This window comes from Cuculus canorus, chromosome 2 (genome assembly GCF_017976375.1).
Source record: "Cuculus canorus isolate bCucCan1 chromosome 2, bCucCan1.pri, whole genome shotgun sequence".
Lineage (NCBI taxonomy): Eukaryota > Metazoa > Chordata > Aves > Cuculiformes > Cuculidae > Cuculus > Cuculus canorus.
In genome coordinates, this window is record NC_071402.1 from 123,848,980 (window position 1) to 123,864,608 (window position 15,629).

Here is a 15,629-nt window from a genome sequence, read left to right on the forward strand (position 1 = left end):
AAGTATTTCATTCTTTAGGGATAGTAGTCCATCTGATTTGGGAAACAGCTGTCGGCATAGGTTTATTCATTCTGGATTTTAAAAAAATAGGCCAATAACAATGAGTGAAATGCAGAAACACATACATAATATTCCTAAATGAGCTGTACAGGGCAATTTTTGTATTTCACTTGAAACTTGCCTCATGGAGCAGCTTTCATTTGGAATGTTCTCATGAAGATTTATGTTACAATTTGTACTAATTAACCTTTTAGAAGACTTGTTCTATAAGTAATGATGACCTTTTATCATCAGCATTGTTTCACTATTGTACTCGTTTACTATAAGAAATGTTTGAAATAATAATTTAAGAAAGATTTGCGCAAAGAATAGTGTAGGAGAGGACCTGATGAAACTCTCTGTACAAATATCCTCCAAATACAGATTAACCAGATCAGTATGTAGCTTTCATCTTTTCACTGGACTTCTAGCAATTGAAAAACCACACTGTACTTCTTGAAAATAGCTTCATGTAGTACATATATACAAACATACATATGAACAAAGTAGAAAGTAATCTTTATTACTGTTAAGTAAAACAGCTAAGAGATTGTTCCTAGAAAAGAGTTTTGTCTTGGGGCAGAGGTTATGGATCCATGAGTACACGTTTGCAATTTGTTACAGAAATTATAATACCATAGTTGTAGATGTTTATTTTCATTATTAACTTTGACACTGTCTTGACACATACTCTCTATGCTAGTTTTTAATCCTTGTATATCCGTCCTAATCTCTTAACTGTTTCATCCCGTAAGTTCCTTTTACTCTACGAGTTATGTTAATTGTAGCTATTTGAACTGTATTCTTTGAACTTACAGATTTTGCTGGCTCTTTCTTTTTTAAAGCATTTTATTTAAAAAACTAATAGGAATTAGTTAAGTTTGCACATTTTCCTTACTTTAAATAATCTGAGAGTGATGTAGCTATAACATAAAGCAATGAAACAGACAGTAATCAAAATACTGTTCTTTATATAAATTGGAGATAGGCAATTTTCTGAAAGTAGTTTCAGTTGCTGTCTGAAAGGATAAAATGAAAAAAAAAACACCAACCTTCTTGCTGAAATTGTGAGTTTTTTTAAAATTAATTATAACTATTGTAACTACTTAAATGCTGCATGAGTAGCTCTTCTTTATGTTAAAACAAAAATAGTATCTTTACAGTTTCATCTCTGTAATCCTGGTAAGAAAGAGAATAACATGAAACATGGGAAAAATCAAGAGTTTTCTTATTCTTGCAGGCCTATCATGGCCACCATCAAGCTCTGGAAGTCCTGGTACAGTCACTGCTGGACCTTGATGTGAGGAATAACAATGGAAGGACACCATTGGATCTTGCTGCCTTTAAGGGACACGTAGAATGTGTAGATGTGCTTATTAATCAGGGAGCATCAATCTTGGTGAAAGATTATGTTGTAAAGAGGACCCCGATACACGCTGCAGGTAGGAGTTAACCTCTAAAATTCTTTGGCTTTTGAAATGGATCGTATTAGTGTTTAGAAGTCTCTTATCATAAATATTCCAAGTGGTGGTGTTTAGGAATAGACAATGACTTTTAAGGTCTATGCTGTGCTAAGAAAGGCATGACAAAGCAGTTGTAGGTGGAAACTGGTATTAACCCAATGAATCATTTCAGCTCAAGGAGTCTGTTCCGCAGTGCTCTCTGGAAGGGTGCATTATCCTTGTCCATTCAACTAGCAAGGCTGGCTGTGGTGACAGTTCCGTGATGTGTTCCCGTTTCTCCTTGCCTTTCATGCAGCCCAAACTCTAGGTCCACATTCAGATACATGAGTTGTGTTGCCTGTCTGGACAGTAAAATACTTTTAAACATTACTTCAGTCTTGGAGGATTCTGTCAGTTTGAGAAGACATAAAAACGATATTTTTTTTTTCCAAGGATTTAAATGACTCCTGAGTGCTTTCAAAAACACTCTATAGAAAAACAGTATATAGAAGAAAATTTCTATAAACCTACGTTTCTCAAAGTCTTGCATTCATGCTATATTCTTACTTTAGGTGTCTCTTTGAAAACAGGCTTATTTAAATTGACGTTTCTAGTTATGGTGTTATAGAAATGTTGCAGTAAAAAGAGCATTATGTACAAAACATCATCATTCTCACCACTTAATTTGTTGTCCATGAGCACAAACTGTATTCTTCTGTTTGATTTAGCTGCTCCTAACTTCTTGTTAGCATTTCTGTCAGCTAGAGACGTATGAATTGCACTGTTCTTATGTGGACTGAATAGAGCAGCTGTATGTCAGAAATAATTTCCTCTCCAACAAGCAATCATTTATCTTTCATGAGTTGCATTTAAATGTGACTTCTCTATTTTTTTGTTCCTTTTCTTTTTTGCTTTTTTATAACTGCTTGGTTAATTGCTTCTATGCATTTCTGCATTTCCTTCCCCTCTTTCTAAATGTGATTTCAGTTATTTCATAACTGTGCACGTGCTATGCTTGCTAACAAGGCCTGTGTATGATTGGCAAGTTAGGTGGTTACTTGTCCCTTAAAGTAAACAAAATTATGCTAGTTACTGTATTTAATTATTCCTTCTTGTAGGTCAGAAAGTCATAGAATGGTTTGGGTTCGGAGGGACCTTAAAGATCATCCAGTTCCAACCCCGCTACCATGGGCAGGGACATATATTCTAATTATGCTTAATGTTTGCAACCTTATTAATATGTAAAAACCAAATACCTGTTGGCAATTGACAGTTGGAATCAATCAGTTATGCAATGGAGAATGCCTGATTTCTGAAATAATTTTCTAATGCTCATACTTTTTGGTTTTAATTTAAGTTATAACAATGGTAAAGCTGTACAGTGGGTTCTTAAGCTAACAGGCTTTAGTCTGGACAGGTTATTATTCTGTTTGAGCTGTACACACAAAGGCAATTAATGTAAAACTTGTATTTTTATGATGTTTTATAGCTACAAATGGTCACTCGGAATGTTTGCGACTATTGATAGGAAATGCAGAACCACAGAATGCGGTGGACATTCAAGATGGAAATGGACAGTGAGTTTAAACAATACATATTCTCTTCCTCACAAGTTATTGCATTTTATAGAAGGAAAACCTAAATATATTACATTGGTGATTTTTAGTTTATCGCTTTAAAAGGGAGGTGATCTTTGAACTAGGACATATGAGACTGTGTATTTTGCAGTGAACATACTGTTGCCAGTGAAAAATGTTCAGTTGGGAGGAAACTAAAATGTGTCTTATTGCCCAGATGCTGAAAAAATAGATTATGGTAATTTAATCAGGACTTCTGAATTAGGGGATGTTAATCTATTTCCTTTAATCTAAAAAGCAAATATGAGTGGCATTCTCGGAGTGAAGGTAGTGCTAGAGAAGGTCATTGATGATGTAAATTTTAAGCGTTGACCGGAAGGATAATAGTTGTTACATTTCAGCTGCGTGCGAGTCTGTTATATTTCCATATAGATTACACTTTCTTTTGCTCTCTGCTTAGGACTCCTCTGATGTTGTCAGTTCTCAATGGGCACACGGACTGCGTTTATTCACTCCTTAACAAAGGAGCAAATGTAGATGCCAAAGATAAGTGGGGAAGGACGGCATTACATAGAGGGGTAAGAGGATATTCCTTTTCCTTCCTTTCCAATTTTATATCTATTCATTTCAAATATAGATTTAATATGTAGTGTTAATGAATTTCTCATTATTATAACGTTGCCATTCTTGGTTTTTAATTGTCCTTTTTGTTGCTTCCAAAAGGCTAGCTTTTGCCTGTTTGCTATGTACCTTTAGAATTCCTTTGGACTTCTGGATTCTCTTAGTCTTGCTGTGAAGTGTTGACTGGAGAGGTCCCAGTGTGGCTTTTTTGGGGCGGGAGTGTAGTGTTAACAGGAGGAGGAAAAATATGATGCGTCGCATATGCCAAATAATTTTTTTATAGTCTCTGCCAGATAAGACAATTGAATTGAGCCCTAGAGATTAAGAGTTTGTTCAGTCTTATTCCAAGAAATTATTCTGTCATCAATATTATAATATATAATTATTCTGTTGGATTATTATATATTATTATATATATATAATATTATTATATAATAATATCTAATAATCCAACAGAATGGCTGTTTCCAGAAATAAAAATAACTGTGCTTATTTTATTACTCAAAAATGTAAGAAATCGCCTGAAGTTTGCTTGCTTTAGTTATACACCTTAGCTTATAGACATGAATAATCACAAATTTGCTATTTCCTGTTTCTCTCTCTCAGGCAGTTACCGGACATGAGGAATGTGTGGAAGCTTTGCTTCAACATGGTGCTAAGTCCTTATTACGAGACTGTAGGGGGCGAACCCCTATACACCTGTCAGCTGCATGTGGACACATAGGTGTTCTAGGGGCTCTCCTGCAGTCGGCTACATCTGCGGATGCAGTACCTGCGATAGCAGACAATCACGGCTACACATCACTGCATTGGGCCTGCTATAATGGTAAAGGACTTTTCGCTTAAGGGTCTAAATATATTTGTTCCTATTGAGATAGAAGATACTGCTACTTAGAAAAGCGACATATAAAGACTGTCCTTTTTCCGTTTGTATTAGTCAATGTGATGATACAACGAATGTGATCTCTTGAGGGGGAATGCATCAACCTCTAATACATAATAGGAGATGTTTGATTCTGTATTACATTTTTGTTATAAAATGCCGCCTTAGTTTTGTGCCACAAGGAGTCTTTCAAGAAATTCAGCAAAGTACCTCTTTATAGGAATGTGCCATATATCCCAAACAAATTACCTTTGTAGGGAGTCTAGGGAGGAATGGTTTCAGCTTAATTTCTTTTTTAAACTTGCTTCAAAGGCTAAAGTAGATAGAAGTGATCCGATAAGAATTTATCTTTTTCTTCACTGATATTTTTCTTGGATTTGGGGATAAGGAAGGCCTCAAAAGGCAGGAAACTCATTCAGCTGCTTTGTTCTGGGTGTTCATTTCTGACAAGGTAGAGTTCTTCATTTATTTCCCCTCCGAGTCATGTGATAGAGAAAGATCAAGAAGCAAGGGTTTAGAGCTTCACTTTAGGAATTATTTTTACGTGAATAACTAACTAGACTGTCTTCACAGCTGAAGCAACTGGGTAATACACTGTAATTTGAATAATGTCTCTTTATCATATTCATAAAATTAAACTCTTACAGTTTGGTCAGAGTGACCACAGAGTCTGAAGAAAACAGAACTGAAATATGCTTGATTTGTAGAACGAAACTTTGAAAGTATTTGTGAAAATACAACTCTTCATACAACAGCGAGTGTTGAACTAAGGTTTTCTGCATATATGCATAGAAGATCAAATAGATACAATTGTTAGCTACCTGTATGGCAGCAGGCTATGGAATTTTGAAAAGAATAGCACAATAGGTCGAACATGTTCCTTTAAGCTTTTGCTATGACTATTGCCTTGATTTTTCTATGAGTTTAGCATGACAGTGGAACAAAAATAACCCTCAAATGGTGGAGACATTTTCATGGAGACTAAGTGTAGTCTGTACAGGAGAGTTTGAAACATGGGAGGTGTAAAGAACTATATTAAGTGTTCTGGGTGTTCTTAGGACAGTATGACACGCCTTCTAAATTTCACAAAATTTACAGTGTTAAATGTCAGTTTGATTTTTCAAGATTCTAAAAATGTCTTGTTTCCTAAAGGTAACCCTGTTGAATATAACCAGTGGGGCTATGAAACTTGCAATTAAAATATTGCTGAATCTAATTTAGATACATGTATTTTTTTTGTTGGAATCCATAAACAGACCTTTTCCCCTTTTTTTAATACCTCTTACATTTGCTTTAGGTCATGACAGTTGTGTAGAGCTCCTCCTGGAACAGGAAGTTTTCCAGAAAATGGAAGGAAATTCTTTCAATCCGCTGCATTGTGCTGTGTAAGAAGTGCAAAATTATTCTTCATAGATTTCATTACTCTATTTAACAAAAGATTTATCATTCTGTAAATAACAGCCTGTTTAATTCATTATAGGATAAATGACAATGAAGGTGCTGCGGAAATGTTAATTGATACGCTAGGTGCTGGTATTGTAAATTCGACAGATTCAAAAGGAAGGTAAGGATATAAATGCACAGTGGAAGGAAGTTTGTAATGCAATAGTTTCAGTGGCTCTGCTAAATTCTGAAATCATATGAAGCTTTGTATTTGTTACTTAGACTAAATTCACCTTGCCCCTGTTTTTAGTCTTCAAAGATTTTTTTTTTTAATTCTATGCTAGAAATTAAAATTTAGAGTCTTAAAAATTCTGCTCTGTTTCAATAAACTTGAATAGGCTTTCTATTGTATAGACAAGTTTGAGCGTGTCACAAGTTGTATCAGTTCGTGGGTAGTGGTTTAGGCATATTTTGTTTTTTTCTGAATCAAATTATATCTCTGCTATACGCTACATAGAGGGAATTATTTGAAACTGGAAGGACCGCAGTTACAACTCCAGTAATACCAGTTTGAAAGAGTCAGTGTGAGGGACTGCCCAGTCTTTTGTATCTGCAGGATCATAGTCAGCAAGCCCCCTCGAATAAAGTAGGAAGCATGACTGAACATGGCCATGTTGTCTTTTGCTCTATTGTAGAACTCCTCTTCACGCAGCAGCTTTTACAGATCACGTTGAGTGTCTACAGCTTCTGCTCAGTCACAATGCTCAAGTAAATGCTGTAGATTCTTCTGGGAAAACACCTTTAATGATGGCTGCAGAAAATGGACAGACGAATACAGTTGGTAAAGAGAAAGCTTTAAATATTTCTGTCCTTAGGTTTGTTAATCTCGCTTTGAGTAGATTGCCTTGTAGTTAATGTTCTGGTGCATATGGTTTGTCAAAATTATGCTTTTGTTTTGCTCAAATGTGAACCATTAAGACTCTTAAGGAATATGCTTTTAGTTAATACAAATCTTTATTTCCCCAGAGGTGCTGGTTAGCAGTGCTAAAGCTGATCTGACTTTGCAAGACAGTTCTAAGAACACAGCACTCCATTTGGCTTGCAGCAAGGTGTGTGCGTAGTCTGACTTACTGGTGCTGAGCTTTATGTTATCGAGCACTGTTTGCATATATTGTTACTTTTTAAAGGCAATCAAAGCAAATTTTGAAGATTATTTGTTGTATGACAGATGTTTGTTCTGTATTAAGGGTCATGAAACTAGTGCCTTGTTAATACTGGAGAAAATTACGGATAGAAACCTCATCAATGCCACCAATGCAGCCTTGCAAACGTACGTATAAGCAGTGAGTGTGTTTTACAGATGAGTTTTTGGTGTGTATCTTGCTCATAAAGAGGAATATTTTTCAGATTTTTTTCCCAAAATTGGTTGAATTTTAATTGCTTAATGACTACTAAGAGCTGAACAACTTTAAGTGAAATGGTGTTTTGCTCATACTTTTAAGTTCTAATTTTAGCTGGGTGAAAAGGGTGATAAATTTTACAGTACTGTGATTCGGGTAACCCTGTGCCAAATTACTGCAGTCTTCTGAGATTACCTGTAAACCAATATTTTTCTTTTTTCTAAATTGCCTAACATTTCAACTAAAATTCACTTCAGTTAACAACTCATTTGAGGCAAACTAAGACTTGCTCTCTAAAGCTGGCTTATAAAAAAAAACCCTAGCTGAAGTATGCTTTTATTCTTCAGCATGCTTTCTGTTAGCAAAAGACAGCTATTCCTAGTACGATGAAAGACTATTTTCTGTTAAATATTACAGAGAATACAGTATTCGTAATGCTTCCTGAAAATCATCTTTCAAGTAGAATTAAACCTATTTATTTTCTTAGCCCAGTCATAAGGAAACCTTAACGTAGTGATATGTCATGTTGGAGAATAGATATCAAGATGGGCTGCTAAAATGACTCATCTGCATTTTTTTTCCCTTTGAAAGAATGTATTTGTGTTACAGGCAATATCTGACACCTGATACATAGCTGAGTTATGTATGTGAATTATTAGACTGCTTTAATAATGCTACCACAGACCATTAGAAAACGAACACCAGAACTTTTAAGCAACTTACTTATTTCTCAGCCCTTACATTCCTTCTGGAATCTGTCACGTTAAGGTTGCTGCAGTTCTTCCTACTATTCCCAGAGATCTGCTTGCAGTAAGGCGTTAAGATAAGTTTCCTCTGCTCCTGTATGCAAACCTCAGGCAGCGTGAAATAACTGGAAAGCAGGAAAGGGATTGATTGCCTTATTTCTGGCTTGAAGCAGAGATGTCTTGAGAGAAGGAAAAGCAAAAATGGGAAGTGGGAAGGTATGCTACCACAGGCTCATGTAATTCCACCCACATGCCTTAGCTCATACAGTCTGATCAGGAGATGTCACAGGAAAAAATAGGTGCATATTCGCACCTCCATGAAATGTTTATATAAATTGCAAGATTTTAACAGCTGTTTAAAATATGACTGGTTTAGCAAGAAAACTTTCTGAACAGCTTAAAAAATGTCCTATTTTGTGGCTAGATAACCATTAAAATTGTTGACCTCTATGTTAAAATAATTTTAATTACAGTACACTTTTCAGTATATCTGCAGTGTCCAGTAATTCTTTAATTTTAACACTTCATCGTAAACACCATAAATACAGTTGCTCCTCGGTGTATCTCTTGCCTTACTTAGAGACCAGAAATGCACTTGTTTCACATAAAAATATAGTTCACAGTTAGTTCAAACAATTTTAAGAATCTCAAAACAAATGAAGAGCAACATCATGCAGAAGGGGAATTAAGTTGATCATTCTGTTTCCTGCTGAGTGTTGGTAGGGTTTTATGTAAGCCAGTGGGGCCAATGTCAAAAACTGTTTCATTTGAAAAAGATATGATTAAAATTTTTGAGTTAAAGTTACGCTTTCCTTGATAGCTCAAGTCACCGCAAAACAGAGTTACAGTCAGTAGTTTGAGTTTTGAAAATTAATCTACTTTTCTTGCTTCATGCATTATACTGTAAAATATTTTTTAATCTCTAGTCACAATGGATTTTAGTAGTTTCTAAAAGGCAGATTGATTAAATGCTTCTTTCTGCTTCCCTTCTAAGCATTTATATGCGATAAAATGACTACCAGTCTTCTGTCAGTATTCTAATGATTATTGATAGTGATAATGCAGTAACTCCCAGATGTGATGATATGTGTTACAACAGTTCAGTGAAGGATTTATCAATAGTATGGTACTGCATGTTTCTGTCTTTTTAAGATAATGACGTTCATAAGCAGGCAGGTCTTTTCTAGTACCTACTTCCTTACTGTGTGGGGCTAAAAGAAATGGTCATTGTGTAGTTTCTTTGCTATAAGAAAAGAGATTTGCTGGTTTTCTATCTTAGTTATTATATCTCCAATATTTATATAATGTGTAAATAACAGACAAGTATAAATACTTCAATAATCATTTAACTGGATACAAGCTAATTATGTTACTTGATATCTTGTTCTGAGGTTTATATACGACTTTGCTTGTCTTCACAGACCTCTGCATGTTGCTGCTCGGAATGGACTAACGGTTGTAGTTCAAGAGCTTTTAGGGAAGGGAGCAAGTGTACTTGCTGTAGATGAAAATGGTAAGAATAAATTTAACTTTGTTTCCCCGTAAGGAAAGGTGGTTTTAAACTTACTGAAAAGCAATAGCCCTTTGGAAACTTCATATTAGCCTTACAATAGGTTCTTTGGGGCGGTGTGGAATGTTGGTGATGGATCATTTTAGCAAAGCAGCAGAAGTGTGAAGAGAGTGAAAACTTGGAGAGCAATGCAGGTCACAGCATAGAAGTGCTTGGTTTGCATTTGTAGTTTTAAAAATATGCTAGTTTTGCATACTGCAAATGGCCAGACAAACAATGCTTGAAGTAAAATATAACTTTCAGCTGTTGGGAAGCTGGATGTGTAACGGTGAGTATGCTGGTGTTAGCTTTTAAAAGCAAATACGAATTACAGATCTCAGTTACTGGTCTCAAGCTTCTGGCTCTGATTCAGAGGGTTTTTTTCACATAGAAGTAAGAAAAAGTAACTGCTTTATCACAGAGAATAAATCCTATACCTTGTAAGAACAAAAGAAAAATAAGATTTACTGACTTCTTATTTGCATATTTTCATGTAAGACATCTGTGGTCCTCCGAAGCTGTGCTTTTAAAAGTGTAAGAGCTCCTGCTCTTATGCCATGCTCCAGTGTGACTTAAATGAAAGCAGTAGCTGGAGGGGATGGGGGATGGTGCGGGCATTCTTTTGGGGGTTTGTTTGTTTTCCACAGAGGCTGTGCCTAATGAATAATACTAATGAAAGTTCCAGTTTGGAAAGTTCTTCCTCTGTTACCGTTTACTGTGACTTTCTCTGTGTTTTTTTCAAATTACACTGTTTAAAGTGACGTGGGTGATTTAAAAGTTCATTCCTTCTCTAAAATAGAGGACCGAGTGACTGCTAAATGAAACTCCCTGAAATGAAAAGATAAGAAAACACAGCTTTTTGATTTCTCTTTCTCATCACAAGAATGCCAACTGGAGATGTTGTTGGTATTTCTGTGGCCTTTTCATGTGCAGCCAGGCAGCCAGTCCCTTATTAGGGTGAATCTTTGACGTAGCAGAGAAAAAAGTTGTTTGTTCTCTGGCAGCCTGGGGATCTGAACTGCAACGTGTTCAACTTCTTTTTAATTCTGCTCATATTTTAAACTTCAACATAACTGAGTGCTACCTAATCTAGTGCCTTACTGTTGTTCTTAACTCTCCTTTCTAAATAGCAATTGCTTTGTTTATAAAATTCTAAGCAGTCTTGACAACATTCATGATTAATTCTTTTTCTCTTGGTAGAATGTGCCAGCATGAAGTATAGCTTGTGCAGAGTGATGAATGCTTTGAGGTGTGAGAGAGCAAGGGAAATTTTCATGGGATTTCTCAATCTATTTCAGCTGTCACTGTATTTTTTTTTTCTTAGTTAGAAGTATTAGTAGGTATTAGGCTCGTTAAACCTGTTGCAAAAGTTTTCTTCATTTCCATAGAGTACTTTTTCTATTAAATGGAAAAGCTGGCAGTAGCAATAGGCAGGTTCTGCTTTAGGTCTGCTTGTCTTTGATTTTAGCATCTATTGCTAGAGTAGAAGTGTTTCTAAAAGAAAATTACATGCATTTATTTAATTTGAAAAAAGTAAAAATATAGGTAAACTTTGTGGGGTTTTTATTAGAAAGGCTTAAAAGGGTAAGATATACGCATTTTGGCAGGTGAAAGCTTTCTGTTTCACGAAGCAGACTGAAAGAATAGACACTGGAATACTTGGCATCACAACGCTGATGTCCTCTTATTTTAGCATAGTTCAGAGGAGTTCATTGATCTGGCACACAAGCTTGGCATTTCAGATAGAATTAGATAAAACTGGAAGTAAAGGAAGTGTGTCTTGATATCTAGAACATGCAACCAGCAGAACCTCAGCCGGTGCGGAATGGTGATCCACTTTTTTGACTTTGAAGTTGTCTCTCTAAAGGCTGCATTTACTTTTTTGTAGTCTCTATTTGCATCTGTATCTGTATAAAACTACTTAATAGTCCTGTGCTTCTATATCTGGGCTACAGAAAATAACTGAAAAACCTGAGCTTTGAAAACAGTAACATCACTCAAATTCTCCTCCTTTCAGTTTAGAAATAATTTATAAAACACTTAGAAGTCTAGATTTGAAGTTATATTGCTTTTGTTATAGAGCATCTCTTAATGTGTGAGGTCACTTTTTGAGGCATTTAAGAATTAATGTCTTTGGAAAGAAAGTAATTTCTTCTCAAAAGTTGAAATACAACTGCAACAGCGAATTAACTGCCCGGCATACTTCCCAAAAATAGTTGTGCTGAGGGTTCGTTCTCAGTTCTGTATCGATTCTCACTCAAATTTTTCAGTTCTTTTCCCATATTTCCATACCTGTCTTGATGAAGCTTTGCCATCACCTGCATCTACAAAAATTGTGTTGAATTTTATGTTATTTATGCAAGTTTGATTTGTCTTAAAAGAAATTACTAACTTTTTCTTTGGTTCAACACCAGCTGAAATGTTATTTTTAGTCACTCAACCAGCTTTTCAAGGTTGTGGGTTTTTTTGCTTTGGGTTTTTCTCCTGCTATTTAACTAACTAGGCTGGATTTCCTGGTATATTCTGCCTTTTATTTGTCCTATTAATGTGCACCACAGTAGAGAGAGGAGGCATTCTCTAACTCCAGAGACTGACATAGTGTGGATGTTTCTCATATTTTCAGTGCAGTGATCACTGGCCTTGCAAGCTTTTTTTTTTAAATAAAACCCAAGGGAGGGGCTGGGTTTTTTTGTCTCGTTCTTTTCCAAGCCTTCCTTTACTCATATTCTAGTTTATATTGGAGATCTCCAGTTTTCTGGAAGGAATTTTTCTTGTAAATGCTTTTGAGATGACTCATGCCTCGGATGACTTTCTTCTCTTTCCCAAGCGTAAGACTTTGTTCGGTTTGCCTTCAGCACTGTCTTTGCACTGACCACATTAATAGCTGTGGTTTTCCTGTAGGCACCTTCATGGAAACTTTCAGACTCTGGGGGAGGGAGCAGCTCTGAATTAGGGCAGGGGGAGCTCTGGTCTTAAGTCCATGCCTACAACATACACTCTGTTTTTAGTTGTGCAAGGAAGCTGCTTCCCTCCCTCTGCTTCTGTTGACCTGTCTGTAAGTGAAGACAGTGATATGGGGGTTTGTCCTGTGAAAGGTTACGCAAATACAAGTGCAGATTATGGGAAACATTATATGAGAACTGGGTAAGGGTATTTCAGTGGAGTTGGTACCTTTACCATATTAAAAGAACATATAAAGTATTTATACCTGTTGTTGCCCTGACATATGATGACATAAAATGATCATATGAATGATCAGTTTACAGTCGTTTTAGGGACAGATAAATATAATTTGTTCTTAAAATTACAAAAATGAAGTGGTAGAGGACACAGATGTCAGTCTTCTATGGTGCAGCTTTCACGGAAGCAGTTGCTTCATTTTGCTATGTCTTAAGACAAGAATAAGGCTGTGATACTGCATTCCTAGTAATGACAGCCAGAAGCTCAAGATCTACAACTGAATATTAGTATTAATACCGTTTTTAGAGAACTTTTAAAAGAACAAGTAATCTGTTTAATCTTTACGCTGGTCTTTAATGTTTTTTATGGTGAACTGAGATTCTCAAAGGTAGCTGATGACTGCTTGGTTTTGTTCTTGGAGCTTTTATCAAATCGTGTTAGTGAAAGACATGGCATTGAGCATGGCCAGCTTGAATGAACTTTTGTGTATTATCTTAACTTCATGCCATCTCCAGCTGCTGTAGATACTAAATTGTCTGCATTTGAGAACTGGTGCTGAGCTTTCTGTTCTGCCTTATGTGCCTGAAATGCAGTCTTCATCCAAGTGTAGCAAGCTTCTGAATCCTCTCAGGAGGTACCTCTTCTGCAGACTGTCACTGTTAACTCTGGGTTAAGTACTGTGATACTTCACTAGCAATGAAAACACGTACTGCGCTGCGCTTCTGTACAGCCCTGTCGCATGATCAAGCTGGTGATTTTTGTGCTTGAATTATCTGTATGTTTCCTTGGATTGAATGCTGCTTTGTACAGGAACTGTTTGTTTTCTAAGCGTCAAGCGCAAGGTCTGTCCAGAGCAAGTAACAGTTCAACTGCAAGACTGTCCCCTGCTAGCTGTATTTTCTAGCTACAATTCTTTTCCACAATGTCCCTACTTGTTTATAACTTCTGTGCAATTATACAACACAATAAATGCTCCTGAGCTCTATGATAAACCTTGACCTGGATCTATTCCTACAGTAAAGATGACTCCTTAGTAGCCAAAACACTTACTGGTAGAATAGGTGTTGCCTCATTTTCCGTGCCTTCCTAAGGTCTGGATAGAAATCCATCCCGTGGTTTGCTTCAAAGCCATCTATTATTTCAAATTGTGTGCTTTTCAGCTGTCTGTTGTACCCCTTTCAGTTGTGGACTGAGGTGGTGCAGGACTTCAGACTCACATATACTTGAACACAAGTTTTCTGTTCAGCTCATGGTGAGCGTATCTGTTGCACACAGCAAGAGATCCTGCAAGGGTGCCACGAGACAATCTGGCCCCCCGCTTCTGTGTGCAGCCGGGCACAAGGAACCTACTTTGGTCTTGGCAGCAGAGCCAGCTGTTACCTGTGGTTATACTTATGTGACTGCCGTGCTTCTAGAGCTGCTGCTGTCACCAACGATTACAGTGCCTCGGTGTTGTAGATACACCCTGCGACCTGCAACTTGCCCTCAGGAGCTTTGTTGAATGATTAAGCGTAAAGCCTGAGACAGGAGCAATGCACAAATCTCCATTGAGGAGACTCTGAAGCTTTTTTCTTGACGTATAGTGCATAGAGGCAAGTACATAGGGAATGGGCAAGCTGCAAAAGGAGAAATGTTGGAGGATTACTAGAGCCACAGCCAGCCAGAAGAGCCTTCACAGCTACGTGACCTGACTGCGAATCATACAGCTTGAGACCTCCTGCATTTGAGGGTTGTCACAGTTACACTGTCTGGCAGAAGGAGTTTGGCCAGACCAGTTAGGCAGCCAAGAGATGTAGTTTCTGCAACTCCCTGACCACTAATCCAGCTTTTCCTCAAACTGATGTGGATTTCTTAAGTGATGTCATAGAATCATAGAATAGTTTTGGTTGGAAGGGACCTTAAAGATCATCTAGTTCCAACCCCTCTGCCGTGGGCAGGGACACTTCCCACTACATCAGGCTGCCCAAGGCCCCATCCAACCTGGCCTCGAACACCTCCAGGGATAGGGCATCCACAGCTTCCCTGGGCAACCTGTGCCAGTGCCTCACTACCCTAAGTGTGAAGAATGTATTCCTAATGTCTAGTCTAAATCTTCCCCTTTCCAGTTTAAAGCCATTCCCCCTTGTCCTATCACTACATGCCCTTGTAAAAAGTCCCTCCCCAGCTTTCCTGTAGCCCCTTCAGGTACTGGAAGGTTGCTATAAGCTCTCCTTGGAGCCCTCTCTTTCAGGCTGAACAACCCCAACTCTCTCAGCCTGTCCTCGTATGGGAGGTGCTCCAGCCCTCCAGTCATCTTCATAGCCCTCCTCTGGACCTGTTCCAACAGCTCCATATCCTTCTTGTGTTGGCAATTCCAGAATGGGACATAATAAATGAGGTCTCACAAGAGAGGAATAGAGGGGCAGAATCCCCTCCCTCGACCTGCTGGCCACGCTGCTTTTGATGCAGCCCAGGACACGGTTGGCATTCTGGGCTGTGAGTATGTATTGCTGGCTCATGTCGAGCTTCTCATCAACCAGCACCCTCAAGTCCTTCTCTGCAGGGCTGATCTCATTCACATCATCCCCCATCCTGTATTGAAATCAGGGATTGCCCCGACACAGGTGTAGGACCTTGCACTTGGCCTTGTTGAACCTCATGAGGTTCACACAGCCCCACTTCTCCAGCTTCTCCAGGTCCCTCTGGATGACATCCCATCTTTCCGGTGTGGCAACTGCACCACTCAGCTTAGTGTCATCTGCAAACTTCCTGAGGGTGCACTTGATCTCGCTGCCTATATCATTGATGAAGATATTAAACAGCACTGGTC

The 15,629-nt window shown here is 37.6% G+C and overlaps 1 protein-coding gene across 3 annotated transcripts in view; it reads left to right on the forward strand.

The window, feature by feature from the left end:
- The window catches only part of ANKRD28 (ankyrin repeat domain 28), a 123,600-nt gene that overhangs the window by 105,611 nt on the left and 2,360 nt on the right, over positions 1–15,629 (forward strand). For all 3 annotated transcript variants that reach the window (XM_054060412.1, XM_009560782.2, XM_009560783.2), the window contains exons 18-27: positions 1,280–1,481; positions 2,971–3,058; positions 3,519–3,636; positions 4,286–4,505; positions 5,860–5,947; positions 6,043–6,126; positions 6,641–6,786; positions 6,972–7,054; positions 7,193–7,275; positions 9,513–9,604. In XM_054060412.1, the coding sequence (XP_053916387.1) occupies positions 1,280–1,481; positions 2,971–3,058; positions 3,519–3,636; positions 4,286–4,505; positions 5,860–5,947; positions 6,043–6,126; positions 6,641–6,786; positions 6,972–7,054; positions 7,193–7,275; positions 9,513–9,604 (1,204 nt within the window). The remainder of the gene's footprint in view (positions 1–1,279; positions 1,482–2,970; positions 3,059–3,518; positions 3,637–4,285; positions 4,506–5,859; positions 5,948–6,042; positions 6,127–6,640; positions 6,787–6,971; positions 7,055–7,192; positions 7,276–9,512; positions 9,605–15,629) is intronic.